The 18,208-nt window shown below is 39.2% G+C and overlaps 2 protein-coding genes across 2 annotated transcripts in view; one reads left to right on the top strand and one right to left on the bottom strand.

Moving 5' to 3' along the window:
- Positions 1–12,015, bottom strand: part of LOC141914172 (corticotropin-releasing factor-binding protein-like) — a 38,791-nt gene extending 26,776 nt beyond the window's left edge. The window contains exon 1 of the mRNA XM_074805438.1: positions 11,949–12,015. Coding sequence (XP_074661539.1) covers positions 11,949–12,014 — 66 coding nt within the window. The 5' untranslated portion in view covers position 12,015. The remainder of the gene's footprint in view (positions 1–11,948) is intronic.
- Positions 12,016–15,252: 3,237 nt separating this feature from the next.
- On the top strand, positions 15,253–17,760 carry LOC141914171 (uncharacterized). The gene is made up of 4 exons (XM_074805437.1): positions 15,253–15,310; positions 15,573–15,671; positions 16,643–16,830; positions 17,548–17,760. The coding sequence occupies exons 1-4, from the start codon at positions 15,253–15,255 to the stop codon at positions 17,758–17,760; spliced, it is 558 nt and encodes a 185-aa protein (XP_074661538.1).
- The last annotated feature ends 448 nt before the right edge of the window (positions 17,761–18,208 follow it).

Below are 18,208 nucleotides of genomic sequence, written 5' to 3'. Positions count from 1 at the left end.
TGTGCTCTGAAAACTGTTGGCGTTAAAGGGGCACTCAGGTCGCCCTACAGCGCGATGCAACTGAAGACCACTTATTGTAGACAAAGAAAGTTGTGGCATTAAACATTATAAAGAACTTAGACTGTATATCAACATGACTTGGAACCTCGGCTGCCAGTGACTGCTTCCCCAGCGGCCGAGGTTAGTTCCGGTCCGTATGGTTATCTAATCGCTCGTTAATCGATCCAAAAAACATGGCTGGGCTTTATTAAATCGATTTGTAAAAAAAATTGATCGCAGCTCATTTCCGGAGGCGACGACGTTTGTTACCCGGTAACCTGGATATCGTGCGAAGCGCGCGGCCAACAGTGTTGTCGGTTTAACGTTTAAATTTGAAAGTCAAAATCAACTGCAGTTCCTGTGATTTATAGTTTAATTGAGAATGAACTTCTAAAATATCTCCACACATAAGGGACTGGTTTACATAATTATTCACAAAGCTTTAAACCTTTCAGGATAGCTGAGTACTAATGGAACTTTAATGAACTATCAAAGTGTGGTCGTATCTACGCGAAACGAGTTCGGTTTCGACCGCAACACCATGAGTCGATCTGTTTACGCACCGGGCTCTATACGAATATTCATAAATCTTGTTTTAAAGCGCCAGGCGGAAAATCCAATTTAATCCGGCAAGCTGCGGATTATCGGATTTCGATTAATGCTTAATGTGTAGCTTTTAGGTTACAAGGGAGTGGCGAGGATTAGCAGACAAAATACATCTATAAAGTCAATCGGACGACATGGAACTCTGTGAGTTCACAAACTCGAATTAATTGTAGGAAAGAAATATGTGATTTAAATACTTATTTATATTGTAGCTACGTATTTAGCTATCGACCAGCTGTCTGTCGGCCACGCCCCCTCAGACGTTTGGACAGACGTTCGCCATTTTTTCCCAAAATAGGCGTCGTCACCTCCCGTGACAGTATACCCCAGACATATTTATTTGGAAATGATTTAAGGCGTCATGTCTGCATCGTCAATTTTAGGCAGACATTCTCATCTTTTTTGAAAAATGAATTCGTCCAGCCTTCAACAGGCGATCGTCTGGAGGGGCACGAGGGGGTCCAGATTGGCATTTATACCCTGAGTCCGAACAGTTCTGGACCTGATTCCGTGAGCTAGACATAACGGAGTTTGAGTGCCACTCATCGATGACAACAACCTATTCCGCCATTAAAAGCCGATGGAAATGACATCACAAACCGGAAGTAATTGTTTTTTTCGATGAATGCGACAAGTGCCCGTATATTGATCGACCTGTAGTCTGAGTAAGTGCCTCTCGAAGGCAAATAGATGCAACAGTAGGCTTCTTACAATATACGCATGCGCGGGTCCTTTTTAATACTCGTTTATTAATGCAGGAATGCACAATTTGTTTACCGTTTTCTCGCGAGAAATTTTTCGTTGAAGCTCTCAACAATTTAAATATATACATCATAGCCTTCGAAAGAAATATATCCTATTTACGGGACCTCGGTTGAAGGTCTGTATGTAAGTTGACACCTACGCACGCGAGCACCCCTCGATTCCAATCCGCCGAAAAACACCAACAAATCATACTAATTTTCTGCTGAAATCGTCTTAGATTTCGCGAATCTAATCGTCGTTTCGTGCAGCGGAGTCAATTTGTCATTTGCATTTTTCCCGAACCGCTTGTTTCAGTAATCGTCTGCGACGGTGTTTTCTTTTTCTCTCTCGTTTTTATCGCCGGTGATTTGAAATCCGGTAATCGGGAACTGTCGGGTTTCTCGGTAACGGCGCACGCAGCAGGTCACTGGTGAAGGTATCGCTGGATCTACAAGGGGGGGGGGGTGGAGGTGCGGTGGATAGAACCACGAGTGGTGGAGAAATTCCTAACGACAACATATTTAAATATGATGGCAGTGTGGAAATGATGGAGGGGACAAACAGTAGACAACAGACAGATACTGATCTAGGTTTCCCATTTAGAGGTCGGGAGTGAAAGGTTAGCATGCGATGAAGGAAGGCCCGAATGAGGATCTGTATAGGGATGGGGAACTGATGCTAGGGTCAAGAGACTGGTGGCTGGATGACGATAGAAGGGTATGCACGGTTAGAGATGGTGGGAGGAAGTTTTCTTAGATTCTGTCGAATGTATATACGGCTTCGCGTGTTGCTAAATCGTCTGCAATCAGGCGAATTGATCCGCAATTATTACGGAAATGTTTTGCGCGCGCTAAAAGGTATCGCTATCGTCGCCTAACTCAATAATTCCACGATACAGATGAGTCGAACCGGAAGGGTCTTTGTTTCGAGCAACTAAACACTCCCTTATTCACATCCGGCACCTTCTTCACAACAATCGTCAACGTTATTTGTTCGTTTTGGTTGCTGCGGTGATGTTAAAAAAAAAAACTTTATGATTTTCATTGTTGCTGAATCGAAAAAAAATCAAAGGTAGGAAGATGAAGTCTTCAGATGAACGTCACTGCGACTCCTAGATAGCTTCTTGATAGCGACTCTAGATAGCTTACTGATAGCTACTTAACGGAATACTTGACACTACCGAGAAGACATTTTTCAATGATGCTAATGTCTAGATGAAGAGTGCAGACATTTCCTGACAAAATGAATGACTTTTTGCTTCGCAGACATTTTGATGTCGACTCGAGGTAGAATTTTCCAGTCTCAACGTTACCGCAGTAAGAGACAGAGTCTACTGTATTTCACAAACGCTTACTCAGTATTTGACACCAACTCGGGGTAGAATTTTACTAGTCTCAACTTTACCACAGTAAGAGAGAGACAGAGTCTACTGTATTTCACAAACTCTTACTCAGTATTTGACACCAACTCGGGGTAGAATTTTACCAGCCTCAACTTTACCGCAGTAAGAGACAGTCTACTGTATTTCACAAACTCTTACTCAGTATTTGGCACCAACTCGGGGTAGAATTTTACCAGCTTTACCGCAGTAAGAGACAGAGTCTATTGTATTTCACAAACTCTTACTCAGTATTTGACACCAACTCTGGATAGAATTGCAAGATACTAGCGCTCGCTAATTGTCTCGCACGCTATTTCAAATCGTGCACATGTTTCGTTGCAGAGCAATTAACGGACGACATCAAGTTTAATTAGATTAATTGCGGTTAAACGTTACGTGTCAATCAAGGTTGACGTTTCTAGCAGGAGAGAGAAACTATTGTGATGAATTATCAGTTCGTGCGCGAGCAGTTCTATATACCTAAACAAAAATAGTACCCTGTGTAGGTGTAGTCAGTTGGATATCATTAGACTTACAAGCTTTGGCTACTAAATAATGTATTTTCAACTTGTGTTGATCATCCATGAGAGAAAAGAGACTCCACGATTTGAAAATTTAACAATAATATGTATCCATGCCTACCAACTGAAGTTTGGTGTGTAGGCATGGAAACATATTATTGTTTAACTTTCAAATCATGGAGTCTCTTTTCTCTCATGATCCCCTTTCAATTTTCAATGAAGACTTTTTCGAACCACCAATAACAGCGTATATATCATGGATTAAAAACAATGTTTTAGGTCAACTGCCAGTCTATTCTAGTCCTATTGAGTCCTACGTCAGGTATGTACCACCGAAACTGACTGGGCTAAGCCACCTGATGTGTTCTCCTCAAGTCAATTTGAAATAGACACGATATCAAGTATGATTGAGCAAGGCCACCTGATGTCCTCTCAATCAATTTGGATTATTAAAATTGTTCATCAGGAAAATTAGTAGAGTCAATCAGGAAACAACAGTATTGAAAAAGGGAAGAGTAGTCTGTAATTAGTGAAGAGTGAACTGGGTAATTACTAACAGAACTATTGAATTAGATATAGATATAACTCATTAGTTATTTCTAATTATAAAAACCAATGTCCTTGTGAAAATAGTTATTCGACGTTTCGAACTATCTTCAGCAGGAATATCCCAAAGTATTATCACGAATATCCAAAAATAAATCTCCACTCTTATTGCAAGTGATCATCAGATGGGATGCAAGCACCGCAAGTGACGTCAGGATGATGTAGGCCTTAAAAATGTGATGTTTCGTAACAGATAATAAGATAAAACCCACTATTTACAGATTAATAGAATTTAAAAACAAGAATTTATTTATTCAATCTAATCTCTATAGGTTGAGATCGAAACGTCGTGTTTTTTATATATTTTAGATTGAATAAAAAAATTATGGTTTTTAAATTCTTTTAATCTGTAAATAGTGGGATTTTATCTTATTATCCGTTCACCACGTTTGAGTGTGGTCATCGATCTATTATTGAGATACCCTTTAAGTTAGGAGGACCTTGCTCAGCAGAACACCATGCGCATATGCCCTCTCTCCTCCATCTCCCCGCTGCCCGTCACATCTCCATTTTCCACTTTCTCCTATAAGCCTCAGTAATGCACACGCGTGCAAACAGTTACAACTATTATGTTTGTTCGTCAGCCGTGAAACTTAGGAATCCATATTACAACGTTTTTTCAGTTGATACTGGCTGAGACAACCGAGACGGAAACAAACGTCTATTTATTTCACCGTGCATTTCAACTAGTTCTAGGCCTAACAAACTCTTACTCAGTATTTGACACCAACTCGGGGTAGAATTTTATCAGTCTCAACTTTACCGCGGTAAGATACAGAGTCTACTGTATTTCACAAACTCTTACTCGGTATTTGATACCAACTCGGGGTAGAATTTTATCAGTCTCAACTTTACCGCGGTAAGATACAGAGTCTACTGTATTTCACAAACTCTTACTCAGTATTTGATACCAACTCGGGGTAGAACTTTACCAGTCTCAACTGCAGTAAGAGGCAGAGTCTTAAGCGCATCACTGAAACTCCTACTTTAGCCTGGCATTGAGATGGGTGTATGGTATGCCCGGAATGGTAAGGTTTCAATGGTGGAAGGGTATCCCCGGTATGGTATGACCCGGTAAGGTATCCTCTGGTTTAGAAGGTATCCCCGGCCGTGTGGTAAACTCGTTCCAAGTCTTAAGATGTAAAACTGTACTAAAGATCCTTCCATTTAGATATCTTTCAAAGGTTGAACTTTCATGCCACGCACGTTGTCAAATAAGAGTTTGTAAGTCGTGATGTTTGTGTCGACGAAGCTAGCTCTCTAATTTGTCATTTGAAACGAACACAATTTATGGGCACGGGAAACTAATAATATAATAGAACTATGATCACCGACTTTTCCAATTTGTCAAGAGAACACAATTTTCAGCAGCATGAAAGAAGAAAGGATTGTAATTTTAGTTTCAATAATTCTTCGAGACAATTTTATACACAATGTTAGGCGCGGCCGGCCAAAACTTAATCAGCTATTCGATGACGTCAGAGGCAATGCAAATTTGATATTCAATTATAAAAATTCTGCGTGCGAAAGCGATTCATGGATGGGCATTTCTTGAATACGAAAGTTACGTTAAGCGTTGTTTTGCAGTTGTTTGGGTGTGGTGCCACTGGCAAAGTTTGTTGAAATAATATATGAAATCCCGCTTTTGCATGGTGCATACTTTAAACAAGGATCTATCCTGGTGTGCCTTGCGACGACAATCCTCGTCACCATGAATTAGGAATTAACTACATTTGGAATGTAGCCGTTGTAAAAAAATTACAAATGAAATCGATCTTGACCATACTGAATCTTCTTAAAACCCACCAGCAATATAGGGGGCGTCTCTTGGGGGATTGCATCTTAGTAAAGGACGCCGTTGTGAAGATCAATAAAGAGATTCCACAGTTCTGATTCGATTTTATTTACCATACGACAGGGTATAATTAATCGTATCTGTAGTAAAAGCCGTTATGCCAGCGGCGTTGAGTAAGCAACGAGTCTTTCATCTTTGACAACAGTGCGTACGGTTATTTTTTTTGAATTCGTACGAGCGCGGATGAGCTGGTTGTTCTTGAGATTCTAGTTAATTGTTTTTATTCGCTTTTAACGATGGCTTTGTCTTCATTTTACGTACCCAGGGGACACTCGGGTGATACGTTATAGCATGAACGGCGTGATATCCTGAAGAAGTTGAAGCTTGTTTGCTTACTACAATTTGCTTTTTTTCGGCTTCTCTCTCAAACTCAAACACGATGTTATAACACCCCTGAGAGCAAGCAATTCAACAGCTACGTCGGTTGAAAACTGAAACCGGTTGACTTGAAAAACTAAATCACTTGAAAGTGATGTTTTCAAAAACTTCTTCAGCTGTCAAAACGTTTAGTTAAAACAGGCATTAATTAATTTAACCTGAACATATGAAAGCAACACAAGATATGGTTGTGGCTGGAATCGATTGCCAGGGGGTCCGGTATCGCTACCCGAACTCGCTTCCACCAGCTTCGTGGAACAGCAGGGGCTAGGTCCTAGTTTCATCAAAAAGTCCAACTCAAAATTTGGGTGTAATTGCTGAATTGGTTACTTCATGTTTTCAATGAGGACAACAATATTCAAAGTTTACCGTTTTAGGCATAACACTTTTTCGTGAAACTAGGCCCTCAGTGTTTGTTGCTCAAAAGTGGGTTTGAGAGTTTACCTATCTGAGTGGTTTGTCGACATAATGAGTTCATTGTAACTATGGTATTTTAAGCAACCAGACCGCAGAAGAGTTTCAGTCAATTCCGGCATCACTTCTGAATCCCTGCATGGAAGTTTACATGTAATTATATAAATCGGCGTGAGGTTCGAATCCCTGTAACAGTCGAGAATTACGCCTCGGATTCGAATAATTCAAAACTAACATCATCTACATTATATAACCGTCTTGTCTATTGTAACGATGATAATTGTAGCCGATTGAATTTCAAAGTCACGTAGCGACCAGATTTTACAGCGGGTTCGAGTCCGGTAATTATGCGAAACCAGACGTGCCGGGCCATTTAATGAATCTCACACATTTCATTGTCCGAAATATCTGACGGCTATTCGAGACCGTTTTATTATTGGTTAGATGAATATTCAGAGCTGGACTGGTTGGCGTTACGAGAATGGACAGGTTAGCGTTACGTGACCGATTGCAATATTTTATTAATGATGAGGATGTACTCAGCAATCGACTCAGTGGCAATCGAGGATTTAACTTGTGGCAAGAAAGAATCACCAGGCGGCGTTAGTGTGCAGTAGGACAACGACGACGCCTTAGGAATAGATCTGATTTCTTCTATAAAGTCAACGGAATTTAAGAAAAATCTTGGGCCGGATATGAAGGGCTGCATGTTGCACAGAAGCTGGTTAGAGTTAAACAGTCGATATAAGTGACTTGGTAACAATTAAACTTGCATCGTTACTTTATGGTTGACGAAAATGATCGACTTGTCCAACTGTTAGGTACGCCATCTAGTGGGGTAACTGATATTCAGTCAATTTTCATATATCAGTGAAGAATTTAATTCTGTCGACTCCGCACCCAATAGTGACCCACATAGTTTCTGTATAGTTTATACATCGATGTTTCGTATTTCAATTCCGATCGATAAACATATACTAAAACCCTATTCGCGAACGCAGGTCGATGCGACGAAACGACGACGATAGGTTATATTTATCGAATTAATAATTAATTTCGTTAATTGCCCGAGAGATAATGATTGTAGTGAATGAGTCATGAATTCGGATGTGTTACCGGTCACTTCCCAGCCTCCCGGGGCTACAATTCTGACCATCGATACTCATCAAGTCCAGAATAGGTCAATATAGTTCCATCGTGGTGGGTTTTCTTTAATGAAGTGAGTGGTTCGGTTTCAAATTACCGACCTATATATCACTTAAGTCAACAATTAGGAGGATTTATTGCCGAACTATATTAACTTGTCGACAATGCCGACAATTTCAAATTCAGAATATTAACGAAGTCGCTTTAAGACTTGAGTGTTCTAATGAAGAGGATAAAAGTAATTATTTGTGCGCAAGTTATGAAATGAATTTCAGAAGTCAAAAGGAGTCTTCGAGTTATTGTGAAATTCCACCCGCTAGAATTATCACAAATTATCACAAATTATCGATATTATCATGAATCTCTAATTCTTAATTATTGTATCACATTTGAGATAGATTCGTAGATTTTATCTTTATTGTCAAATTACCATCGTGGTTAATCAGTCCTTACCGGTCATTGTCTCGTCATGTGACCGGCGTTAAATTATCGTCTGTCAGGGTGATATAGGGATGATATCATATATAAGTACATAGCGATATTGAGATAATTAACACATTCAAATGCTAGGTCAACTCGACCCACCCTATCAAGGTCATTACTCTAACAACGGCTTTACTCTCACAAAGTTCAGCTCAACGTTGATTTCTGGTACTAGTTCCACAGGTCCTTCTCGACCTGGTCTGGGGTTTTAGACTCTAGGGACCTCAGTTCTAGGGACCACAGTTGTGTGGGTTCAATTTCACTGTGGATCCAGTTCCACAGTTGTGTGGGTTTAATTTGACTCTGAATCCAGTTCCACAGTTGTGTGGGTTTTATTTTACCTAATTCCAAACTTGTATGGGTTCGACCCAGTTTCACAAATCATATGTGCTTGCCATTTAAACATTTTAATCCCGGCCCTTTTTTCTAAAATGCTATGATTAACGTCGGAGATGAATCTATCTAGGTTAAGCGTCATTAAGCATTATTTCCATCAATTAAAATTAGTACTGACAGTCGTAGAAATGAAATCTCGGCAAATCTCGGCAGTTCACACGCGCGAGATATCTAAGCATGATGGATGAACGAAATATCTTTTACGTGAGAAAAAATACCTGAAAATATATCTTTAAAAAGCCATTACCTGAACAATAACTGCTAAAATATCAGCTAAAAGTAATAATAACTTAGTTCGGATTTGAGTTCTAATATCTATTTCAACTTGACCTGAACGCACATCACATGGCCTAGCTCAGTCAGTTTATTTGTAGTACATACCAGATAGAAGTCTTACTAGGACCAGAAAGGGCTGGCATTAGACCTAAAACATTGATTTTTAATCCATTTTAAACTGTAATGAAGGATATATCCAAAAAATCTGCATTGAGAGAGGTTCAAGAGACAAAAGAGACCCCATGATTTGAAAGTTTAACAATATCATATTTCCATGCCTACCAACTGAAGTTTGGTATGTAGGCATGGAGACATATATTGTTAAACTTTCAAATCGTAGAGTCACTTCTCTTCATTTAACCCATTTCAGTGAAGATTTTTTTTTTTATCATTCAACACAAATGATGTGGTCTCAAGTTGAAATATACATTAGGCGGAACGATGTTCAATCGATATTTTCTTGTACCGGTATATATAGTAATGTAAAATATCTAACTGAAAAACTGAATCTAAAATGTGTTCGTTGCAATTTGTTTATTACAAACATCATCATCATTCGATCTGGCGAGAAAAAAGCTACGTCAAAACAATTATTGTATCGTGTGAGCAGAAGAGAGATTATGATGGTTGTGATGTGACACATTGCGTGCTGAGCTCCATGAGCTTCACGGAGAGAGTGTTGTTTTTTTGTTATTGACGGCCTCGCTATACACGGTATTAACCTGGAATTTACAAATACAAATCATAGCATTGCTGCTGCTGCTGCTGCTACTGGTGCTGCCGCTGCTGCTGGTACTGCTGCTACTGGTGCTGCTGCTGGTGCTGCTCCTGCTGGTACTACTGCTACTGCTGCTGCTGCTGCTGCTGCTGGTGCTGCTACTGCTGGTACTGCTGCTACTGCTGCTGCTGCTGGTGCTGCTGCTGCTACTACTGCTGGTACTGCTCCTGCTGCTGGTGCTGCTGCTGCTGCTGCGCTGCTGCTGCTCCTGCTGCTGCTGCTGCAGCTGCTCCTGGTGCTGCTGCTGCTGTTGCTCCTGTTGCTGCTGGTGCTGCTGCTGCTGCTGCTGCTGCTCCTGGTGCTGCGCTGCTGCTAAACTAACGAATTTTTCAAGTTTAAGTTCTGGAAAAAGTCGAGCTTAATTTCGCTGATAAGCGAATTATTTAATTATCCAAATTAACTCTTCACTATCTGTGACATCACATTTTTATGGCTGCTTGCAGTTGGCTTTGGTTTAAAACCCACACAACTGTGGAACTCGATATCTCTAATATTGATCATACTGATGTCTGCTCCTCGATAGTAAGAGGTATCTCTTTCATCCTGACGTCTTCAAAAAGCGTTTGACGCCCGGTTATCATTCGTTCACTCAACAACTCTTATCATTTCTAGTTGAATAATCGTTATCAAACGATGGTGTTTAAAAACAGACTTTTTGGTGGTCCTTTTACTTAATCAGTTTTAGATTTTTGCCTTCTATCCTCTTACTTTCCTCCTGCCATTCCTTTTTCTCCTCTCTCCCCCTTCTCTCATCTCTCCTCCTTTGCACCTCTCTTTTCTCTCTTCCCCCTGCCCTCAACCTACTATTTCCCACCCATCTCAACCCTCTCTCAACTCATCTCCCCTCTACCCTCCCCTCTCTCTCTCTACCCCTCCCCCTCTCTCTCCTCCTCTCTCTCCCCCTCTCTCTCACCCATCTCTATAATCTATAATTCTAGGTGAAGTTGCCCTCTTGACTTTAACAACTAGTGACAATCGTGCGCAATAACAATTAATTGCTGGCAGGTATACAGCGCTAGGTTTCTCGCCGTGTCTGACCTGTTGCTGCTGTTGTTTATTAGCGACGTGGAAAACATGAAATTACTTTCTCTCACTTTTTCACGTAGTTCGTGATTCGCAATTTCTAAATCATTTTCAGCATAGGAGTTTTTGCTTTCTCTAGGGGCCTGGAGTGCGTGGCGGGGGTTATTAGGAGGGAATGTGTCTAATCTATTCCGAAAGGTTTTAGTAGGTCGAATTTCAACGACAATCGGTAGTTTTTTCTTACTTTTTATAAAAACCTCGGCAAACGTAACGGGATGAGAAAATTCTAAAATAGACATATTTTTTTTCTTGCATGATATCTCTAGAGAACATATTTGAAAAACGCTCGATATCGAAAAATTTTCATTTAGAATATATTTCGGAAGATGAACTAAAAGAAGTTTTAATCGTTCCGAAAAGTGCGAGGTAATGTTCTTTCGGGAATGTTTATTCCTTTATTCATTTCTCAAAGAAAGGAACTTATGGAATCATTTCTTCAGTGAACAATCATTTCGAATTTCTATTCCTTTATTCATTTCTCCACAAAGAAAAAAAATTTCCAAATTTTTACTTCTATAAATATTTTTCTATCCGAAAATATTAAAATATTGTCCTTTGAAATCTTATGCCAACGATAATTTATTCGAATTGTTTGATATTTGTAATCAATATATTTTTGTGATCAAGTAAACTTGAAGCAATTCGAAATATAAGGTCTCGTAAATATTTCTTATTTGAAAAGATATCGGATTTTTCACCGTTCATTATCATATTATTCATATTATCATATTTATCATATTACTGTCTTCCAATAATTAGTTATTCAATCAATAGATATATTTTTTTCGATAAAACGAATTTTTTTTTTCAATGAGAATTTCCAAATTTCAAATTAAATATAGTCTAATTAATTGCACGGAGTTTGAGTTATGCCGGTTGTGCGAACTATGACCAGAAAGCGATATAAGGCCAAAAAAAATTGATACCTCGTTTCTCCGCTCTGCTGAGCTTAAATGTTGACCCGGCCGGCCGCCTATCTACCCTATACATTACTTTTTTTTAAATCGTGATCAATTTTACCATAACAGACCCGGCCGCTATAGAAATGAACTGTTTACAAATGTTATCATATTTTATAAAAATGACCCGGCCGCTGCGGAGAAACAAGGTATCATTTTTGTTTAGCCTAAAGGCTGTCTATGATTATATTCACCAAACCTCGTCGAATTTATAAAATACTATACACGATACCCTAATTTGAATATTTTTACTTTAAATATTATAAATAATTAATCTTCCTACCTCGATCGGCGCCGGTAATATCGTTCCGATAAACAGCGCGTGCACTAGACATGTCCGTAACTTCATTTTTAAACTCATTCTCAATGCGGCTCCCTTTCCCGCTGTCGCGTTATCAATTTTACGTGAATCCACTTAAGATTAAACGTTGCCGTGTATTAAACGCTGCCTACGTTAAGTTCGTTGTCTTCTGTTGCCGCCGTCTACTAAAACCGGGATTAAATCGATTTCTTTTTATTTTCACACGTCGCGCGCTTTTTTTTTTACTTTTCGATTTTTCTTTTTCCGTCAATGTTTCGTTTTCTTCTTCGAGCCGTTTTTATTTCTTTTCAACAATTCGATTTACAGCCCGTTCAATTGTTGCGCTTCATTTGGTTTCCTCGTCAAGTGAATGTCTAACAATACGTATATAAATCCCCGCTTCGAATAACGTAACGTAACGTAACGTCAACAGTTGTCACCGCCGTTCAACGCAAGTGACGTTTATATTCACCGCAAACGTCGACGCTGCGGCTGGTATACCTTGCGTCCAATCAACGTTACGAACGTTGACGTCACATGGGGTGTAATTTGAAGAAAACGAACGCTGGAACCTAAGTGCTCGAAACGGACAATTACACCAGTAACGTCAGGAAACGCCTGTATCGGTAACGTAAAAAGCAATTTGTTGACGTTACGGATTTAAGTAACGATAAAACGCTTGAAGTACTGTAGTTCACGTCGTTGAACGCAATGTTTTAAGCGTTAACGTTACTTAACGCTACTTAACGCTGTCCGCGTTCGGTCGTTTTAAACATACATTCCACCGCAGACGACTTCCCGGTGTAAAGTGACACCGTGACCTATTTTTTAAACACTTCACAGAAAAATAACGACTAGACACCCCTTAATCCGGGGTTCGAATCTATCAGATAAGAGGCGCTCGAATAGAACCAATTAACGTAAATTGCGAAACGCACGTGATTCGAGAACTTACCCTCACACAGTAAGAAAAAAACTTATTTTTTGACAAATTTTTTTTTGAGGACGATTTGAGAATAATCCGTGGATAATCGAGCATAACCCGACGATAACCCAAGGATAACCCGAGGATAACCCGAGGATGATAATGATATTGATGACGATAATGAGAATGATCTTTCATTGCTTTACACATTTCAACCAATGATCACCCGGTATTTGCCCGACGAACATAACGCCAACTACAGATAAATAGAAATATTAATATATATCTAGATATTTATAAATATATAATAAACAATCATCGTTAATTGACAGCTGATTGTGATCGGATTAAGGTTCCCGTTCAACACGCGAAGTTAACGGCGGCATCACGCGCGACCCGCTGTCGATCGCAGGGCAGACGATTCCCAGTGTCGTGTTACTCTATTCTCATCTCCGAGATGTCACGAAAATGTGGTCGCTTCGTGTCCGGGTGGGCGCTCAATGCGTGACCTGAGAGATATGTGTGTGACGTCATTCTTGTCGTGTATTGTTAAGCTCGTTGTTTACGCTGCAACCTCCCCTCCCCCTCCCCTATAACCCCCTTCCAATCAACCTTTACGGTAGCTATTGGTGGATGGACCACGCTTCCAGTCGGGACCGCGTCTATTTATTGGTAGGCATTTTTCCGATTCTAGCTATTAAGAAAAATATATTTCTATTTTTTTCCATCGCCCCTTATTTTTTAAGCAGTGATCCGCAGCAAGATTTCGTAGGAACTAAAAATGTTTGTAATAATGTTAATTTCCTGTATGCGTTGGTGGTTATTAATGGGTGTCATACAACAAACGATGGTAGTAAGCAAGTTGTTGTTTGATGATTTAATCTATCGGCGCTGACCATAAATCAGCCTGGTGTAAGAATAATCCTTTCTCGGTTCTTCTGCTGCATTATCTGGCAAACATTCAGAATCTTTTTATAACTTTTATCCGCTGGTCATAGGGCCTCTTATTACTGTGCTCCATATCTTTGGAATAAATTACCACCATATTTACATTTTAGTCCAGGTCTAGATTCTTTTAGATCTCAACTTAAGACGTATCTTTTTAATATTTCTTACTCTTAGTCATGGATAGTATTTTTTGGCTGGACGATCATAACAAACCGTTTAAGGTAAATAAACTTCATTTATATTATCATCATCAATCAGAATTCCGGTATTTATAGTTAATTATTTGGGTTTGTGCGCGGACTTGTTCTCTCGCCAGGGACCGATAAGGAGATGATTGTGACCGGTTTAACAATAGATACAAATGATGATTAAAACATTTTTTTCCACTGCAACATCAAAAAAAAAAGAAAATCTCGTGGTAGACAATGGGTGTTCTAACCGATGTAAATAGTGTCACTTGCAAAAATGGCGGCGTCAATTATCAGTGAGCAGCATAGACTATTGTCAAATAGTTTTGGACCAAGTCTCACTGCGTGGTGTCCATGTGGCCCATGTGGTCTTCAACAGAATCATGACAGCAAATGCACTTACAGATTCATAACTCACATCGCTATAGCTGGGTTTTGGCTAAATTTGTTTTTTTTTTATATTCGCACAACCCGCGATGGACAAGCACCGGATTGAGAAAACGACTAGTGCCGCCGACACAAACAGATTTAAAACGAATTCCAATATTTCACAATATATCTCTATAACATACGCCCCCTACACTCAGGCAATGTCGATTCAATGTCGATTCATAGGATTTTAAGTCTTGTTGCTTATAAAAATGAATTCTTTAACTCGACGAATTGTAACCGTTGACTCTCAACAATTACAGCTCCTTCGCTCTGAAAATTTTAATTTTTGTCCGTTAATTTGGGTTTTTTTTCCGTTAGCAACGCCTTTTATCCTACAAACAGAATGCAACAAAGAAAATTGAAAATATAATAAAAGTTATCTAGACTAGAATTGAATTTTCCATTAATTCATTTTAATTGTAATAATGGATATAAATTTAAGTCATAATCTCGTTAAAACCGTTACCAATCTCCAAACTATGTAATATCACTCAATTCGTGTGATGAAAGTTGAGAAATATATCGAAAATTATCATAAAGTTTATTGTGTTCTTGATTAATTCATTTTATTTGTAATAATCAGATGCATAAATGAATTCTTTATCTCGCGAAGCCGTTACCACCAATATCCAGATAATATAATACGAATTCTTCATCAGCCTAAACGGTATCCTCGGTCTAACTATATAAATCTCCAATCCGACTGATCAGTTTGTGGTTCGAACTCTTGTGGTAACAGTCGCTACAGAGATCATCTAAACGGTTTCGTCACTGGACTTAGGAAGACGACAGGATGGAACTGATACAGTTTATTACGGTTACAGCAGTTCTGTTGGTTTTGGTAGCTCAGGGTAAGTTTGTATTTTATAAATAGTTCTCAAAAACTTTATCAAAGCTATCAAAGCTATTTATCATTTGTTTATTACATATATAAATTCGAATTCGGTCAAGTCTCATAGCGAGGCCGGGATCGAGTTGAAACGACTTATTAAAATGACGACTTACAAATTTGTGACTCAAAAATTGTGACAACTGCAACAATTCGATGACTTACTAATTTTAACAGGGATCAATCATCTTCAATTCTGTGATAGGTTGTAATCTAATTTTCAGGCAATGCAGTGCGTCCCGATAAACTGATTTGTGCCATTTGTATTTACTATGATGGAGATAAGGCTATCTATGATGATATGAGAGACTTTGCCAATGAACGTAAGTTGTTTCTAGGTTTCTATGAAATTAATACGAAACCCTTTTTTAGTTAAAATAGAAGTATAAAGATCGTGAGACTATAACAAGGTTCCTGTGTCAGCGGAAACCCCGCGCCCCGTTCACCTTAACTGTCGACAATAATACGACTCTTAATCTTCGGAATTACTGTAATAACATTGATTTTAAATCTAAACATAAAACATAAAGAACATTTTTTTTGCATTTTTACTTGTTTTTTTACTCCCTTTTCTTATTGTAAATCGCACTGAGATGCGTAATGTAGTGCGTTCTTTAAATGCCTATTATTATTATTATTATTATTATTATTTTTATTATTATTATTATTATTATTATTTTTATCATTATTATTATACGGCATATTGTTTGGCCAAACAAAATGTTAATGTTAAACCGCCGACTAAAAATCTCTGATAGGGGGGGCCTACGGCATATTGTTTGGCCAAACAAAATGTTAATGTAAATCCGCCGACTAAAAATCTCTGATAGGGGGGGGCCTACGGCATATTGTTTGGCCAAACATAAGATGATATGGTATCGATTATGTGATACTGTTCGCTTTGTCTCAGAGGACATGCGTACATTCCTTCAAGAAAATGATTACAAAATTTTTTTTGGTAGCTGAGCAGGGGGGGGGGGGTGACGACCCCTGAAACCCCCCTCTGGATCCGCGCCTGATACGACGGGACCTCGACCTTTGAAAGTGCTGCCCGCGCGCTGTAGGTAGCCAGCAGGACTCGAACCCACTTGTCACACTCAGCGCTGTTAGTGGATGATACAGCATCGCGCCTTGTCTCACTGAACTAATGTGTAATTCAAATCCACATTAAATTTGTCGATCCTTAATATCATTTCATTATATTATGACATTTATTGTCGACGATATTAAGCGGTATATGTATGTTAGTTTATCAAGGCGTCAATAAACTTTCAAGTCGGTTTTCTTGTTACAGTTGGAATGCTTGATCAGGATGTTATTGACTGGACGACTGCTAAAACGCCTTATAACACAAAGGAATGCATGCGAAATATGTGGAATGACCCTAAAGATCAAGACGATCTGGAACGCGTTGAAAAAGAGTATCAGTTCTTCTTGAATAACATAACCGGTATCGATTGCCCCGTAAACCACGAATGCATGGTGAGTATAGGACAATACATAGCAACTCCGCGGAGGGTCTATTTCTGACCCTGGAGGGGGTGTCTGTAGTGAGACCTCTCTCCTGGGGAGGGTGTTGCGGTGATACCAATCTCCTGGGGTGCTCGGGATGGGAAATCCCCTCCTGGGAAGAGTGTTGCGGTGAAACCAATCTCCTGGGCTGGGTTTCATAGATGTGGAAGAAAAATAGTCCCTGGGAACATTTTGAAATTTGTCAGTTATTACCATGGTTTCTCATTGTAACCATGGTGGTTGTCACCCAGATTGAGGATTTACCCCTGGGGATAACTTTGATACTCAGTCTATGAAACCAGGCCCTGGGGTTTCCGGGATGGAAAATCCCCTCCTGGGAAGAGTGTTGCGGTGAAACCAATCTCCTGGGGTTTCCCGGGATGAGGCCTCTCTCTTCTAGGAGAACGGATTTAAGATATCCATGATCGAATGAGCATAATATATATAATATGATAAAATCAGCCTCTGGAAAATGGAATTGGAAAATACGACGATACCGGGTAAAATGAGCCGAACAAAATGGCGTCTTGCAACTTTCAACTTGTTTTGCATAAAATTCTCACGTGACCCTCCACAAATAATCGTATGAAAAACATCACTGAAAGGTGTACAATTCGCATCTCTACTGGGAGGGGGGTCCGGGCTGAGGCTTTAAGCTAATTTGTAAGTTTTCTTTACTATTTTCAGGAAATCCAGTACAGAAATGATGCGGTCATTCGAGGTTGTATGCCCGAGCTATCTGGTAAATGTCAATCTACTGTGGAGATCAATGGCAGGGACTTCAAGGTGCTCTGCTGTGACGAAATCAACATGTGCAACAGTGCTGCCACCTTTAGGATGAATATGATGATTTACTCCGCGGTTTCTCTGTTTTTCTGTTATTTCATTTTGTTTACATAATTGATTCTGTAAATTCGACTCGCACGCCCCCTACCGGAAATTGAAACATATATTTCGCTTTTTAGGCTTAGTGTAAAACGAATGATTAAATTAATGATCGGATTTATATTTTGGAAGATTTTTTTAATCTTAGAAGTAAATATTTATTGCTTTAGATTCTGTTCCGATTCGAGTTTCATATTATATACTTATTATATACACGGCAAAGAATGTCATTCTAGAAATATTTAATCAATTTGTTTTCATGCTTAGAAATTTACGAATTTATAATCATCCATAGTGCTAAATATTGATTGCTTTAGATTCTGTTCTGATTCGAGTTTCACATTAGATTCTTACGTACACGGCAAAGAATGCCATTCTAGAAATATCGAACGAATTCGTTCTGACTGACGGTTCAAATCTGTTGAGTATTTTCTTTTTCAGTTATCAAAAGTAACTCAGCCCG

Source organism: Tubulanus polymorphus, chromosome 12 (genome assembly GCF_964204645.1).
Source record: "Tubulanus polymorphus chromosome 12, tnTubPoly1.2, whole genome shotgun sequence".
NCBI classification, from domain to species: domain Eukaryota; kingdom Metazoa; phylum Nemertea; class Palaeonemertea; order Tubulaniformes; family Tubulanidae; genus Tubulanus; species Tubulanus polymorphus.
The sequence above is the reverse complement of the archived record's forward strand: the minus strand, read 5'-3'. Positions and strand labels throughout refer to the sequence as shown.